The 18,720-nt window shown below is 35.2% G+C and overlaps 1 protein-coding gene across 1 annotated transcript; it reads left to right on the forward strand.

The window, feature by feature from the left end:
* The first annotated feature begins 4,223 nt into the window (after positions 1-4,223).
* Positions 4,224-8,377, forward strand: LOC149216415 (disease resistance protein Roq1-like). The gene is made up of 4 exons (XM_089389944.1): positions 4,224-4,738; positions 4,876-5,980; positions 6,102-6,425; positions 6,512-8,377. Exons 1-4 carry the CDS (start codon positions 4,224-4,226, stop codon positions 8,375-8,377), a joined length of 3,810 nt encoding a protein of 1,269 aa, XP_089246070.1.
* Positions 8,378-18,720: the final 10,343 nt, after the last annotated feature.

The raw sequence follows: 18,720 nt of genomic DNA on the forward strand, positions 1-18,720 counted from the left end.
ATCGAGTAAAATACTTATAAAGAAGAAGAGCATGGAGTTGTTGGAAGACCAATTGAAAGATTGAACTGGTCTGGATTGTCACTAAGCCAATGTTCAAAATCCACAGGTGTGATTCTCTGCATTTTCTTGTATAGAGGCCCTGGACTATGTGTTTAAGCTTGAATGAAAGAACTGTTAAATCACATATACAATAGACAATAGACCCATGTAGCACTTGCCACAAAATGATAGATGTTAAAAATCTACATTGTGGATTCAATCTCATGGAATTGTGAAATACCCTATATGGGCCTTAGGTGAAGCTGTAACATTATCTACCACCCCCTTGAAGAATTGTGGATTATGGAATGCACTATTATAGTTTTTAGTTTGGTTTTTAAAGTCTAACATGAAAATGTATAATAGAAAAATATAATTTTCTAAATGTTTACGAAATTAGTTAATAATAGCGTCGAGAGACGCTTTACAACCCAATATGAGAGAAAATTGTAGGCGTAATATAAGCATATCTAATTAAATAATGGCTCTACTACACATCATAATGAGAAAACACAAGGAAATTAAAATTAAATAAATAATAATAGCTCGCAAAGATAATTTTAAATCATATTAATTTAATATTATGAGTATGACCAATGAAATATTTTCTTTTATGAATCTTAGTACGATAAGTATATTTATTTACATCTTATTTCTATTGACTTTTTATGCAAAGGCTTTCCTCAGCCATGGTAGGAAGTAACTAAATGTAAATATGTTATTTACTTAAGTATGAGCTATTTTCAAGGATTTTATTTTTGGATTAGAAAAATTACTACACAAATATTTAGAAATCATACATGAATATTGGAACAATATCCATAAATTATGACATAAAATATGTGATGCAGTTATCCACATGACATTATATTATGCAACTGCTATAATAAGGCCTTGAAATTGTAGTTCAATAAAATGTTTGAAAAATAATTTTTTAAATAATATTGAAAAAAATATTTAATTTTCAAAGTTAAACATTATAAGAACTTGCATTGGTCAATGCTAAACTAATAATGGTCAATGAGAATATCTATTACTAGAGTCCTACCTTGGGAGAGACTAATAATGATTTTCTAACCATATTTAAATTTAATTAATAAACACGTAAAAACTTTATATTTACAATAAACTTACAATACCACAAAATTATTAATTATGAATATTCACCCTCGCTTCTATTACTAGAGTCCTACCTTGGGAGAGACTAATAATGATTTTCTAACCATATTTAAATTTAATTAATAAGCACATAAAAAATTTATATTTACAATAAACTACTTTATATTTACAATAAACTTACAATACGACAAAATTATTAATTATGAATATTCACCCTCGCTTTAATGAGGATATTATTGACTTGTAAATAGAATTTTCTACAATATCATGGGCCAATACCTTGGGCCAATACCATGGCTTATCAATACCACATGCCCAAAAAACCATAACTCATTTCACAATCAAAATATTTTATGAATATTTTATTCTAATTCAAGTTTATAATTTTTTTTTTTTTTAAATCTAAACAATAAAAATGTATAAAAGAAAAAAATGTTATAATTACTTCTATCTAAACCCTCTATCCTTAATACTTTTAAAAATATTTCATAGATATTTTATAAAGATTAAATCAAGATTTTAATAAAATAAAAAATGATAATACTTTTACATTTGGAAGATTTACAATTTGGAGAGAAACTATGATCAAAATGATACCACGTATCTTTTGGCTGATGTAGACAAATGAAATGTAAAGTAGGCTACAAACCAAAAAATAAAGATTGTTGCGTGTCACCATAAGAAATGCAAATCCTCACCCACAAATTGCATGTTTTGCATCACAAAATTCACACCCCACGTCAAGAAATGCACACCCTACCTAAGGAAATACAAACTGTACCTCAAGAAATGCACACCCCATCTCAAGAAATGTATGCCCTTCCTCAAGAAATGCATGCCCTACCTATGATGCTTCAAAAAAATAAATTTTGACAAGTTTTCTCTAGACATCTTGCTATCAATGATTCTATCCACAACTATCCACTTTGATCAAATTGGAGCCCATGCCTCCTCTCAAATATTCATAGAATCAATTTTTCAATGAAAGTTGTTTATTCTTATCATGGCATACATGGGTATGCCTTGAAAAACTTCTCAAACTCTTCTAGGGGAATCCATGAATAGTGCAAGAAAGATATTGACTTCTACTTCATTAAATATTTGTTGACTATTTTTTTAGTTGAAGGCCGAGATGTTGAATCTTCATTATTGTCAACATTTTTTTGTCCCATTTGAGAATATATATTTTTACCAACTTCGGATAGGGGATTAACACCTTGAGGGCAGTTCCATATGCCACAAAAGAAAAAAGAATAGTGGTGGAACCAGGTATATAAGACAATATACAATAGGATTTGTATCACAAATGCATGTGCCTCAAAATTAGTCAAGTGCCTTGTGTCCAATGTATCATAAGCATGTCTTTCATTATACAACATCATTTTTTTCAACTTGTAAGAACACCGACATATCTTCTCGCCAATGGGAAATATCTCCTCACCACATCCCATGATTGCATTAGTTTGTATCCTCACCTATGCCCCATTTTAAACCCTCAATGCCAAGTACTTACTAATCATAAGGAAGGTTAATGCCATGGATAACCATTGATTTGATGCATTTTTTTTACTTCTCCTCTCCATTCTTATCTAGTCCAACAGATAATTTGTTGCAATATATTTCTATATGATTATGCTCCTCTAAAAAAATTCTTTTGTAAGTGAATTGCACAAAGACTTTGTAGCAAAGGATTGAATATATATAACCATGGATTTGTCGGCCTTGGAAAATTTCATAAGAGTTAAATAAAATGCTTAGGCCAATGTTACTTTCTTTCTAAAGAAAGTTAAGTTCAGCATCATATATGAATTTAAAGATGAATAGATGGATATTAATGTCAATTAAACGACTTGAGTGAGCTTAATGGTTAAAAGCATGTGGTTCCTCCTAAGAAGTCATAGGTTCAAAACTGGAGGAGGGTAGAGTATGTATGCCTTAGAGTAGGTATCCCTTTGTAGACTTTAGGAGCCAAATACATGGAGTCTTATACACCAATTTGTACATAGCACCTTATACATCAATTTGGTATCTAACTTAATGGCAACTTTAAAATTTGATAATAATAATACTAATTATATAATTGTCAAAAATTCAAATAAAATCATTAAACTATTATTACACCAAAATTTTCTTGCAATATCTTTATCATAACATTTTAACTCTCTCCAAATTTTCTTTCCACCATCATGGAAGGAGCCTCTATGGCTCAAAAAATTATACATGATAAAAATGCTATTTAGTCTCCTAAAAGAGAAAAAGTTAACGCAAATCACAATTATAGCATGATGCAAGATACTCATGTAAAGTGATATTTACACCTAGATATGCGTATGCACAAATGACAATTATGGCATGATGCAAGATACTCATATAAAGTGATATTGACATCCAATATGCATCTTCTTCAAATGTGTAGAGCTTCCGTTTGGATGATACGGAAACAAACATTTTATTCCTCTCCCTTGCAATTTCACCCTTCTGTATTGATTCTTGCACATCATCATATTTTGTTATCCCTATGTATCTAAATTCCAATTCCAATGGTAGATTCTTCTAGTTCTTTGGAGCAGTTTTCTCATCAAATTCACATATATTAGTGTTCATTATAAACAGAAATCAACGTTGTTGAAGTATTTTCTCTGGCCAGAGTTTAGGAGAGTATATTTTACTCAAAAACTAATGGAAAAACGAGTTACAGCGATTCTACTTCAAAATTTTAAATACTATAAAAAAAAATTAATGGTACTAAATTCATTTCCGAATCCAGATAAAATTAAATGGTACCCTCTTTAAACACCGCAACACCTTTCCTCGGAGAAAAAATAGGTAAACAGCAGAAACGCGGAACACAGAGGGACATCAACATCACATCACATGCGCATCTTGGCGACATCAACATCACATCATATGCGCGCATTTCTTCAAGCGCGTGGAGGTTTCCTCTGTGAAGTATTTTATGTACACCCAACCCTTCGGCTCCCACGCAATTTCACTCTTCTATCTCAGTGCCTGCACATCATCGTATCCTTTCATTTTTATCCATCCAGATTTCGATTTCAATTTCAATGGCAGATGCTTCGTCCTCGGCCTGCTCTGCGTCAAATTCTTCCTCCCGGTGCCATGATGTTTTTATCAGCCATCGTGGGCCTGATATCAAGGACACCTTCGCCAGCGCTCTCTATCGCAACCTTGCTGATCGTGGAGTGCGAGCCTTCCTTGACAAGCCGGAAATGGAGGTTGGAGATAACATTCCCTCGCAATTAGAAGACGCTATTCGAGGCGCGAGTGTTCAAGTGGCGCTTTTCACTCAGAATTATGCCCAATCGACTTGGTGCCTCGATGAGCTGCTCCTCATGGTGGAGTCCGCCAAGTCCGGCCGGGCTACCCTTCTACCTGTATTTCACGACGTCAAGCCTGCTCATCTCCGGTGGACGGGCAAAGATAAATCTGGACCGTACGCTGTAGCCCTGCGCGAACTCGAAGAGAAACGGGGATATGACATCCAAAAAGTCCAGAATTGGAGAAATGCTCTTTCTTATGTTGCAAATATAAGCGGCTTGGAGCTGGCCAACTTTAAAGGGTGAGAGGATCTAGCATTGTCCCAATCTGTGTTACAAGTTTTTTTAATCTCAAGGGTATTTTATTGATTTAGGTAGATATATGACAACTTGGGTGCTTTTCTCACTCATTATTTCACCTCTCTGAATGAATTTCCAGGGGCGAACTGGAGCTCTTGCATGAGGTTGTGCAAAGCGTTGTGAAAAAGGTTCCAAAACCACCTTTGTTTGTGGCAAAACATCCAACCGGTCTCCAACGAAAAATAGAAGAGTTTCAACGGGGACTGCTACGGGGCCGGCAGAAGAACGAGCGGGCCTGCAAGGTTGTGGGGATTGTGGGATCTGGAGGAGTTGGAAAAACCACAATGGCCAAGCAATTCTTCAACGCTAAAAGATCAATTTACAAGGGATCGTCGTCTTTTCTGTTCGATGTGGCCAAAAACGCTTTACCATTTTCACAGAGGAAACTTATTAAGGATCTTAAAGGTATAGATATCGAAATTCAGAGTTCCGTCGAAGGGTTGGGAGAGCTTTATAGGAACCTGTCCAATTGTAAATCTATCATAGTATTAGATGATATAGATAATATTGATCAACTGGATTCCTTCTTGCCAATAAAGAATGTACTTCACCACGAAAGCTTGCTTTTGGTTACAACTCGGGACAAGCAGGTCCTTAGAAATGCAAACATCGAAGAGTCCTTCATTTATCACCTAAAGGAACTTAATACAAAACACTCCCGAGAGCTTTTCTGCTTTCATGCCTTTTCGAAGCCAGATCCACCACCAGAATTTAAGGATGTTGTAGATGGCTTTTTAAAGACCTGCGGTGGATTGCCACTATCTCTGAAAGTGATTGGGGCTTTGTTATGTGGGAAAAATAACATATCTTACTGGCGAGGGCTATTGAATAGACTTCACTCAATACTTCCTGGAGATATACAGAAGAAGCTCATAGTTAGTTATAAGTCGCTCGATGAACAGGAGAAGCAAATATTTTTGGATATTGCCTGTTTTGGCATAGGAGAAGAAAGCGATAAGTGGATTAAAGTTTGGAATGGCTCAGGTTGGCAAGGTTCGGTGGGTCTTCAAACTCTACTGGACAAGTGTCTTGTAGAGTTGGACACAGAAAAAGGAAATATTATATGGATGCATGATCTTCTCGTACTCATGGGAAGAAATATCGCCCAACAAAGACCATTGCCGATCCGTATATGGTGCGGCACGTTCAGAGGAATTTTCGATCTCTTGGAGCAATCCTTATATGTAAGTTCTTCAATCCTGCAATCGTTATATGTATCCGTGTAAACAATTTTCAATATTGTTTATTCAGTGACTGTGCGGTGTACCATGTAATGAATCGTTATTGATTTTAAATAACTAACAGAAAACAATAGAAGTGCGCGGAATTAGAATGGCCCCTCCGTCCAATATCGCTAGAGATGCTGATCACGCTGAGGAATGGCTAAAATTAGAAGAGCTACTAAACAGAAAGGAGGTGTTCCGAATCAAGAAGTTGCAAATTCTTGAAGGTGAAGGCGATTTTGTAGAAAGAATGTTGAAGCTGAAGATGCTATCAAGCAACCTCATATCGCTCCGCTGGAATGACTGTCGCTGCTCATGCCTGCCTTCTTTTTCAATGCAAGATTTAAGAGTTTTAGAAGTGAACGGGAGGGAATTGGGAAGATTGTGGCCGGAAGACGAATATCGGGTACGTAGACGTAGATGCTGTAATTTGCAAATGAGAATCATTGTTATTTGATCAGTTTTTTAGTTATTGAAACGTGAACATTGCAGGCACCTCAGCAGTTGCTGCAGTTGAATATTGATGCTCCACTGTTAGAGTTTCCAAAATCACTAGGGAAGCTGCGGCATCTCGAAAAGATTGTAGTGAAAAGTGCTCGTCTAACGAGGATGCCAGATCAGTTGTGGGATTTGAGAGATCTCCAACACATCGCTTTGGTTGGGTGTGAAAATTTGGAGATGCTTCCAGATTCTTTGGGGAATTTGACAAATCTCCGATACTTGAATCTTAGTTTGTGCAAAAGTTTGAGGGTGCTTCCAGATTCAATAGAGAAATTGGAAAACCTCAAATTCATCAGTCTACACTTGTGCAAAAAATTGGAGAGGCTTCCACATTGTTGGCTGAATTCCCCATATTACTTTTTCACTCCAGGCATCATAGACGTGTATTACCACGACCTCGACATTGACTTCAGTGGGTTCCCTTGTTTGAAGATGCTTCCAGATTCCTTAAGGTATATTCGAGATTCCTTACCGTATTACTTAGATTCCTGTAGGCTCATACTTAATGGTTGCGAAAGTTTAAAGAGTCTTCCAGATTTTTTAGGAGAGTTATCGCTCGATTATATCGATCTGACAATGTGCAAAAGTTTGGAGATGCTTCCTGAGTTTTCTGGGAATTGGATTTTTCTGAGGGCCATCGATCTCCTTGGATGTGAAAGTTTAAAGAGGCTTCCAGATTCTTTCGGGAAGTTGACATCACTAGACTATATCAATCTGGGACTGTGCAAAAGTTTGGAGATGCTTCCGGACTCTCTTGAGAATTTGACTTTTCTCCATCACATCAATCTCAGTGGATGTGAAAGTTTAAAGAGGCTTCCAGATTCTTTGGGGAAGTTGACATATCTAAGTTATATCAATCTGGGACAGTGCAAAAGTTTGGAGATGCTTCCAGACTCTTTTGAGAATTTGAAACACCTCACTGGCATCGATCTCAGTGGATGGAAACATTTAGAGAGGCTTCCAAATTCATGGGCAAATCCAGAACTTCGACACCTGCATTTGAAGGGTTGCTCCAGTTTGACCATTTCCGCTAAAGCACTTGGAAATCTCACTTGGCTTGAATGCTTAGATCTCTCAGGTTGTCCCCAGATGGAATTATTGCCGCCGGAAGTTGGACGTCAACTGTCTCTGAAAAAATTAAATTTGTTCGATACAAACTTAAAAGAGTTCGCTTTTGATGTTGAGTCCTTCAAAAATTTGGAAGTCCTCAGATTAGGAAGCCCTCTGTTGCAAGTGTTGCCAGCTTCACTTGCTTCCGTCGCGAATTTACAGGAATTGTGGCTCCATGGATGCGTGCAAATACAATGTTTGCCGGATTCAATTGCACTGCTGACTCAGTTGACAGAGTTGAATATACGGAAATGTGGAATACAAAGCTTACCACCAGGTGTCATGAAGATGAACAAGTTGAGAACGTTAGCAGTACACAGGTGTCCTTTACGTGAACTGCCATTTGGAAAGATTGAAGGAGAAAAAGGAATGCTTGGGCTCAATGTTTTGCAGCTGAATGGTACAGAAATATCTGAGATATCCTTTCCTGAAGGTGTTTGTCCAGACCTTCAGCATCTATCCATCACTTTCTGTAATGACCTGGTAGAAGTGAGAGCATTGCCAACAACATTGATATCTCTAGATTTAAAGGGGTGTCGTGCATTGATGAAAACAGGAGGGCTTTGTAGTCTTGCAAACCTCAGAACACTGAACTTGAGTGGGTGTGATAACCTACAAACGAATGCTCTGCCAGGGCTTCAAGCCTTAATTTCTTCAAATTGTACATTATTAAACACTCAACTTGACACTTCCAACGGCAAGGAGGAGGATGCTTTGTTGGAGGTGTTTTGCAACCATCTTGGGTAATTTTATTAGAGCTTAGAGGTTAAATCAATATTACTTGCAATAGTAACCAGAGTGGTAACAGTGCAGACACAACTCTTTTTATTGAGTGTGTTCATTGACTATTCAAACGGAGTGCGAACTGTCAATCTGTTACATTGGCTGAATTTTTGCTTAAATAATTTGATGCATATAAAAATGAAAATGATTTTGAATTAGAGTTGTTTTGACAGCAATTTTGCTTTTTTAATAATGCAGCTAAATGTTCCAAGTACTCTTAAACCTGTCAAAAGCATGTGTTGCAAAACGTTATACGTGTGCTAAGATCTGCTATAGAATATGTTTCTCAGAGTGACAAACGAATTATCACCCATATTTCATTTAACAAGTTTTACCAAACACAACCAAAATTCTATAATTCATTTTTATAGATATGTATATTTTGAAATAGGTTTTTTACAACTTAATTTAATTTTATGCAACTAATAAATATTTAACTTCACAAAATAATTATAAATAACTGAAGAAGATTTATTTCAAAATTAATTATGTTTTTTATTTTTCAATTTAATCAAATAAAATATTATAAATAATATTATATGTGAAATATTTTGATTATAAAATGGGTTATGATTTTTAGACGTGCTATTGATAAGTCAAAGTATTGATTTATGATATTGTAATAAAATTCATTTACAAAATAAAAATCTCCATGCCAAAATGGGGTGAATCTCCATGGTAAATGAATCTTGTTTTATATATATATATATATATATATATATATATATATATATATATATAATGATATTTTAAAGTAAAGTTATAATTTAGTTCATTTTTATGATTATTTTTAATCTTGTAATATGAGATGTATCATAATTATGTGTTTTTTTGCCTATCATAAAATGATGCTTATAGGCTTTTCCCAAGGATTTAATTTATATAGCTATGTTAGTAATACAAATAAATATAGATTATAATGTTTTGTAATATTTATAAATATGTCCATAATTAAATACAAAATTATTTAAAATAGATGAGTATATAATTTGTCATTTATATTGGTATATTATGAGTGAAAAATTAGAGAAATTTCATATTTTAGTAGGCCCCAATTTGGATATTTGGGATCCAAAATCTTCCAGTGTCAGTTTTCGTCATCAAACTACACCAACCCTTCAATGTAGTTCTACGAACCAAGAACTTTCCAACACTATGAAAATCACCTCAATCGGAGTTCATATGTGGCATGTATGCCTCAATGTGGTTCTATGAACCAAGAATTTTTCAACACTATGAAAATCACCTCAATCAGAGTTCATATGTGACATGTATGCCTCTTGCAACGCTGTGAAAATCACCTTAATCAGAGTTCATATGTGACATGTATGCCTCTTGCAAGTTAAGTACCCTCTTGACCATCATTACTAAGTGGATGCCTTATCAACCCCCATTACTTGCATATGTGGGGCTAGTCACACATGGAATTTTAAGAAGAATCTATAGGGTCCAAAATTCTAACATCAATTTAGGGTTGAAGCATGTAAAAATTCTAATCCTAATCCTAAATGCCTGGCATACTATGTTAAATATTGAGTTGTTAGGAAGATATTTGAGTGCATAACATAGGAGTGATATTTAAGCCCCAATATCAAAAGAAACCCCATAATAAGTGCACATTTCTTTGTACCTCCATTTCATAATTAAAGAAAAGGGATTATAGCATAAACCTCACCTTCTAGTTGAATTTTCTCCCATGTCACAACTTCTATTGATTTGTGTAAATGGTGTATTCATTTACTTGTCTTTTCATTTTGAAATTTCAATTATTTTCATAAATATAAGCACTCTGCTAATAATAATAAATCTAAAATCTAAAGAAATAAATCACATAATAACATTTTTCAAAATATTACAATATCTTACTCTAATAAAATATCTATAACAATTTACAATTTACAAATCATAAAAATATATTTATAATTACAACACGAAAACAAAACAATGAAATATTAACCTTAAAAAAAATCATAAAAATAATAACCTTAATCTTAATATATTGCAAAATTTCGTTTTAATAAATAAACCTAAAAAGCAACTTGCTTATTTTACTGAAATAATTCTTAAAAAAATATTATTAAATAAAATGTCCCCAAAATCTAGAGTTTTTTTTGCCTTCTATACAATTCCTGGTTCTTCTACTTAAAATGGAGATTAAAACAAAGATATCCACCGACACCCACTTAATTAATTATTTGTGAAAGCACCTCAAAAAAATGTAAATATATTATTAAATGATAATCTCTCTAGAGTTTAAAGTTTAAACATGTTATACAATTTCTCGAAAACTAAAAAGCTACCAAAAAAATAGTAAAACCTAAGATAACATTTCCAACTTAAATCTTCTTCAAATTTGAAACATAAAACAACATTGAAGGAAGATAGTCCATCATCCAAATATCCTTCGCATCCCTTCAAGTTTAACCATTATGTGAAAAGAAACTTTCATTTCTTTGTAGTTCAAAGTTGTTTTAACTTTATAGAAGGTCTCCATGCAAATCATTATAAGGCACATCTCTACACAACATTAAGGACATAAATGAAAGATTCCAAAAAATTCAATAAAATAATAACCATAGGGATAATGACTAATATATTTTATTAGAAGGATATGAGGAAACAACGATCTCATTTGGAATTTTATATTTTATTAAAATATTTTCATGTTTATTTAGTTTTAGGGTGGAAAGGGATATGTCGATATTAAAAATATATATATATATATATATATAATTATAATTATAAATTATAGATTATATGTCGATATTAAATATATATATATATATATATATATATATATAATTATAAATTATAGATTATAGAACGTTTAAATTTGTAAATATAAAAATTTAATTTTTATAATTTAGGTATATATTTATTTTATAAGTTTAGAGAAGATTTAAATATGTAAATATAGAAGTTTAATTTTTATAATTTATGAATAGTTTTTGGATGATAAGAGAATGATGGTATTAATAACAATTTGTTTTAAGTGTGAAATTTAAAAAAAAAGGGTAAAGTAGTTTCATATACTTGATAAGTTGATATAATAGTAGATATTTGCATAAAAATATCTTTGTAGTGATGCAAATAGATCATGTAGGTATTACGTATGCATATTACATATAAAGAGAAGGTTTGGTTGTAAAAAGAAATTTGTTTTGTGAAATTACAAGATTGTTTGATATAAAAATTTGTATATCTACATGAAATTGTACAAGTTAAATGATTATGGTTATGTTGTAAACCCTAAAATATGTATACTAAAGTTATTAGATGTACAAGTTGCATGTTGTGTGTGCTGGTATGCGAGAATGCACAAACAGACTGTGTAGTGGGAGAGAAAGGAATAACTTATTAAAGAAGGAACAATAAATGTTGAACGGAAAATAAGGTAGAGTAGGGAAATTGTAGCAGATGTGGATCTACAAGAAAGGGGGAAGAACACTCCTAGATTGTGCTATGTGATCAGGATAGAAAAACCTTGCATTTTGCTAAGACTAGTGGTGTTCCTGAATGATTGGTTGGCCAATGAAAGTTTAGTGGAGCAGATGAATCACTTAGTGCTTGCCTTGGGGATAATAAACCACTAGGATGTTTGTTGGAGGGTTGATAAACCACTTGACTGAATGAGACACCCACGTGCTTACTAAAAGGAATTGATAAACCAGCAAGTGCTAGCCTTGGGGATGATACACCAATTATGTGCTTGCTCCGTAAGTCGATAAACCACTTGGATAGTGGTCTTGACTCCTACAATCCTAGTTTAGAGAAGCTAGTTGATAAACCACCCATGTAGTATATTAATTCTCCTGGAACTGAACAATACTCACTGAGCCTTGGATGAATTCCTATAGTCAATAAATAGTTGGGATCCTTGCTGGAGGGTGAGTAAACCACCTGACAAGATGAGACACCCAGGTGTTTACTAAAAGGAACTGATAAACAACTTATGTGTTTTCTCAGTAAGTTGATGAACCACCTGGATAATAGGTTCTTGACTCACTAGCATAAAGAAGTTAGTTGATAAACCACCCATGTATTATATTCATTCTCTTGGAATTGAACTACATTTCACTGAGCCTTGGGTGAATCCTAATGATTGATTTCTATTGGAGTAAAGGTCATTGTTGTGCTTACTAATATTGGCAGTTGATAAATGATCTAGGTGGCTCCAGAAATAGAAGTGGCCTTGAAAACATAAAATAAAATAAAAGTCATCAGATTGAAGTGAAATTGGGACCGGATTGTATTACTTATCGTCTTGATTCAAACGGTGTGAACGACACTCAAATCTGAGTTTGTAAGCTCAAGATATAGCCTGTCAAAGTTCTCTCCAAACTAGGTCAAGTGGTAGCCACTAACAAGGTAACAGTTTCGCAAAGGGATGGTGCACAGAATCCGGCGGTCGGAATGGGCGAATTTGTCGCTACTTTAGTTTTTCTGGTGACCCTCAAAACTTGGCGAATTTTTTTTGGCTCATATGGACTATATAACAAAACAAAAAACATAATAATAATAAATTTCGGTTGGCAAACCACCAACCCCACCAATCGAATGACAAATACGTTCCAACGAAATTATTCATATAATATAATTAGGAGTCAGGTCACCAAGGACCCGGGCCCACCCAACCATATGATAGTGCCACGTGGAGGCGATCGGTGGGGTTTGAACTTGCCTGGCCTATCGGCGGCCCCAAATATTACACTGCTAACCATAAAACATAACCGCTAGGTGATAAAACATAACCGCCAGGTAATACACCATAACGCGCCATATATAACACTTGTTACACCAAAACAAGGGTTATGTGGGGTTGGACCCTAGAACCTCCCACCACTTGCACACTAATTATATGCCGCTAGCCAAGAAGCTAATGACCCTTGGTTGGAAAACTCCACATACCACCATTATTTAAACCTTAAACATTTTCTCATCCGGAAAGGAGTGGCGGAATTGAGAAGTAGTAGGATGAGTTTTGCAGGTGGAACCATGAGTGCCTAGGTTGGAACTGTGCCCAGGAGGGCATGAAATTTGAGAAATATTCCTAGGGAATCTTGGGAGAATATTTTTGTAGGGAATCTTGAGGGAATCTAAAGATTTCTTGGAGATCTAGACGTCACTTGCTCAGAATATGGTCAAATCTATAGTCATTTGACATGATTTTGCACCACAAATCCAATGGTGATGTCAGTTTCTGCATCTGAGCTTTGCATTTTTCGTCCAAGAAAAAAATTCAAGGTATAAGGGTCATTTATGTAAAGTTGATTGTAATTCATTTTTGCTTCCAATTAATGAAAGAGGCCTCCCCACATTGAGTAGGGCCTAGAGACGTAGCCCACATTAGGTGAACTCTGTAATCAAATCCTTTTGTGCCTTTGATCTCATGGTTACTTTATGATTTTCGCTTCTTTTTCATGTGTTTAAGTTACCTAGTTACATGCTCTTGTTAGAAAATTATATATTACAGAGCAATTGAACACATAAAATATTGCAGAAATATAAACACAGAAAATGCATAAAACAAGAGAGACACAGATATATGGTTCACCCAATTTGGGCTATGTCCACAGAGAAACAGCCAGTCCTTCCTTTTATATTATCCAGCAAATTGAAGAGATACAACCTACATTAGATCCGCTGTAATTCCCTCTTCGCTCTCACACAATCTCTTCTCTCTTTCTCACTCAAAATACAGATCTACCTAGACGCAATACAATTCCCTCATATATAGTGAGGGGTTTCCTTCTAGGTAAAACAACCCTAAATTAAACATGACTTTTACCTTCAGATCTCTGCCTAATGAATGGCCTAGATCGACGATGAAATTACAATATTTTACAAGGAAAATTTACATCTAATTTTAGCTTCAGGGGTGATACCCCCGATCCCCCGCTGAGGTGGGGCTCCCAAAGGTCGCAGCCTCCCCCCCCGAACCCCCCTACAGTGAATATTTTACGGGCGGCGTTGCCGCCTCATTATGAACTGGGGTCCAATGTGACGATAACTTTGAATACAAAAGATAATCAGGCTCCACACCCAAAAATATCCCACTTGGAGACTGATTATAGCAACTCCACCACTGCTTCATTTACTGGACAATGACTCCACTTTGGACCTGGTTGTTTCTCATCTTCTTCATCATACTTGAAGACCAATTGAAATTGAGCAGATTCTCAGTTTCTCCCTGGTTACAACTTTTGTTAACATATCTGCAGGATTTTGGCTAGTGTGTATCTTTTCCAGCTTCAATTGTCCATCTTCCAACACTGATAGTATGAAATGGTACTTGAGCTATATATGTTTAGTCTTAGAATGAAATGCAAAGTTCTTTACAAGATGTATGGCACTCTAGCTGTCACTGTATAACCTACCCATCTCCTGTTTTTTACCCAATTCATCCAGAAACCTTTATAACCAAATCATTTCTTTACTAGCCTCTATAACAGCAACATACTCAGCTTCTGTTGTTGAGAGTGAAACAACACTTTGCACTTTTGAGACCCAACTGACAGTTGTTCCACCTACAGTAAACACATACCCTGTTGTGCTCCTCCTGTTATCTCTATCACCCACCATATCTACATCAACATATCCCTGTAGAGAAATGTTTGAAACACCAAAGCATAATGCTTGATTTTTGGTACCTCTCAAATACCTGAGAATCCACTTCACCACCATCCAATGTTATTTTCCTAGATTGTTCATGTACCTGCTTACAACTCCCATTGCATGTGCAATTTCAGGCCTTGTGCATAACATTACATACATTAAGCTTCCAACTGCTGATGCATATGGAAATTTAGACATATGAACCATTTATTCTTGAGTCTTGGGACACTCCTCCTTACTTAATTTGAAATGGCTAGCCAAAGGTATACTAACTGGTTTTTCGTTCTGCATATTAAACCTTTTCAAGACCTTTTCTATGTACTCACTTTGAGACAATGTTAATTGTGATTCTTCCTATCTCTAGTTATTCTCATACCAAGGATTTGTTTTGCAGCACCCAAATCCTTCATTGCAAATGAGTTCGCCAATTTTCTTTTGAGCACATTTATTTCCTGCATGTTAGAACCTGCAACAAGCATCTCATCTACATACAATAACAATATAATATAGCTGCCATCATTTTTCCTTTTGAGATAAACACAATGATTAGAGTGACATCTAGTATAACCTTGTTCAGACATAAACCTGTAAGATTTTAGATACCACTGCCTTGGAACTTGTTTTAAGCCATACAAGCTCTTCTTCAACCTACACACTAGTTTCTCCTTCCCTTTTACCTCATATCCTTGTGGCTGTTGCATATTTATCTCTTCCTCCAAATCCCCATGGAGAAAAGCTGTCTTTACATCTAACTGCTCAAGATGCAAATCTTCAGCTACTACTAGACATAAAATAGTTCTGATTGAGGTCATTTAACAATAGGAGAAAATATCCCATCAAAGTATATGCCCTTTTTATATACAAACCCTTTCACCACAAGTCTAGCTTTATACTTTTTTCTACCTCCATCTTCTTCCTTCAACTTGTAAACCCATTTATTCTGCAATGTTGTTTTACCTGTAGGCAACCTGACTAAGTCCCAAGTCTAGTTATATGCTAAGGAGTCCATCTCTTCTTTCATGTCTTTCTCCCACTTCTTCCTGGTTTTTACCTATACTGCTTCTTCATAACATTCTGGTTCACCAGAATCAATCAACAATACCTAATATAATGAAGGAGAGTATCGTTCAAGGGATCTACTTATCCTAGTAGATCTTCTAACACCACTTTTAGGTGTTTGAGGTGCTTGTTGCAGTTGTGGTTGTTGTTCTGGATGTTGATCATTATGATTTTCAGGCACCATCACTTTTTCTGTGATCTCGTCAAGCACTGTGTATTCTCTATTTTCTTTTTCCTGTTTCTTTTCCTGCAGCTGACCCTTATACAAAACCTTTTCATTGAATATGACATCTCTGGTCCTAATGATTTTGTGTTTTTCATAATCATAAAAGTGATAACCAAAATCATTAACACCATATCCAATAAAGGTACATTTCGTTGGTTTTGTCTCAAGACTCGTTCTATTTTCTTTATTAATGTGGACAAAGGCTTCACAACCAAAAGTATTTAAAAAAGATTAGTTTACCTTTTTACCTATCCATGCCTCTTCTCGAATACCACCATCCAAGGAACTTGAAGGCCCTCTGTTTATTAGATAAATAGTAGTATCTACGGCATCTGCCCAAAATTGTAAAGGCAATCTTGCATGCAATCTCATGCACCTTGCACACTCCATGATTGTCCTGTTCATCCTTTCTGACACACGATTTTCTTGTGGTGTTCTTGGAACTATCTTCTCTTTTCAAATTCCATTCTCTGAGCAATACCTATCAAACTCTTTGCTGCAATATTCACCTCCATTGTCAGATCTGAGACACTTCAACCTTTTTCCTCTCTCATTTTCAACCAAAGCTTTCCATTTCTTGAAAGTATCAAATACATCATATTTATTTCGAATACAATAAATCCAGGTTTTTTCTGGTTGCATCATCAATAAAAGTAACATAATAATGAGAGCCACTAAGAGATGATACCTGAGCAGGTCCCCATACATCTGTATGCACAAGCTCTAATTTTTCTCTCTTCTTTTCTTTCCCAACTCTGAGGAATTGAGTGAAGAATCTGCATCCCCTTCTCACTCATGTGCTCGAGTCTATGATGCCACAATGTCGTATCTTCTCATGTAGAGGTTAAAGCATTAACATAATTATAAATATCATTGCATAAATACAATGTACCAACCTTTTCTCCTTTTGCTATTACTAGGGATCCTTTAGTGACCTTCTAGGTTTTATCTGTAAAAGTAGTCACACAGCCTTCACCTCCCAACTGCCCTATTGAAATAATATTTTTCTTCAAATTTGGAACATGCCTTACCTCCTTCAATAACCATTGATTTCCATTCTACTGTTTTATGAAAACTGTACCCATTCCAATGATTTTACAGGGTTTATCATCACCCAATCGAACCTGTCCAAAATCTCCTTGAACAAAATCATGAAAATGATTCCTATCAGGTGTGGCATGGAATAAGGCCCCTGGATCTACCACCCAAGCATCAATAATATTTTCTAAAGAAAGAATCAAAGCATCTTGCAACACATCACCTGTTACATTTTCTTCATGATTATTTTCTTGTTGCATGTCTCCTTCTTTTCCCTTCTGAGACTTGCAGTCTTTCTTCAAGTGTCCTTTCTTCCCACATTTCCAGCACACTATCCCTAATATGGACTTGGATCTTCCTTTTCTTGACTTACTACGATATCCAGGGCTCTTTCCTCTTTCCATTTTTCTTCCCCTAGTCTCTACAGTCAAATAATTACCTGATGTCTCACCGGAACTTTTCCGTTGCATTTCCTCACTAAGGATTGCATCGACAACATCATCAAACTTTAAAGTACTAGATCCAGAGACAGAGTTACTAATGGCCATAACTAAACCATTCCAACTTTATGGAAATGAGCGAAGAAATAATAGAGCCCTAACTTCATCATCAAAAGTTACCCCTACAGAACTTAACTGACTGGAAACTATATTAAATTCATTTAAATGATCAACAACAGATTCACCTTCTGACATTTTCATACTAAATAAACGCTTCATAAGAAATACCTTTTTTAAGGCCAAGGATTTTCATATAGTTTGGCCAATGTCGACATTAAACCTTCTTTTGTCGTTTCCTTTGAAATATTAAACGCTACTAACGCCGCTAGGCACAACTGTATTGTTCCAAGTGCCTTTCTGTTGAGAATATCCCACTGTCTGTCATACTCGTCAGCTTCTTTGCCTTTCTGCTCAATGGTTGGTACAGATCTCTCTGATGCAGATAATCTTCCATCTGCATCTTCCACAGCTGGTAGTTTTGGCCATTAAATTTTTTGACCCTAAACCTACCATCTTCCGCCATTACTCCCACTCGAACCAAGAACCCTTCTCTCCTGCAAGTTTATCACCCAAATATACATTCGGCTCTGATACCAATTGTTAGAAAATTATATATTACACAACAATGGAACACATAAAATATTGCAGAAATATAAACACAAAAACCGCATAAAATAAGAGAGACACAAATATATGTGGTTCACCCAATTTGGGCTACGTCCACGGAGAAAAAACTAGTCCTTCCTTTTATATTATCCAGCAAACTAAAGAGATACAACCTACAGCAGATCCGTTGTAATTCCCTCTTCACTCTCACACAATATTCTCTCTCTTTCTCACTCAAATACAGATCTACCTAGACGCAATAC

This window comes from Pinus tabuliformis, chromosome 1_1, assembly GCF_031772625.1.
Source record: "Pinus tabuliformis cultivar Carrire ecotype Pingquan chromosome 1_1, CPIR1, whole genome shotgun sequence".
Taxonomy (NCBI): domain Eukaryota; kingdom Viridiplantae; phylum Streptophyta; class Pinopsida; order Pinales; family Pinaceae; genus Pinus; species Pinus tabuliformis.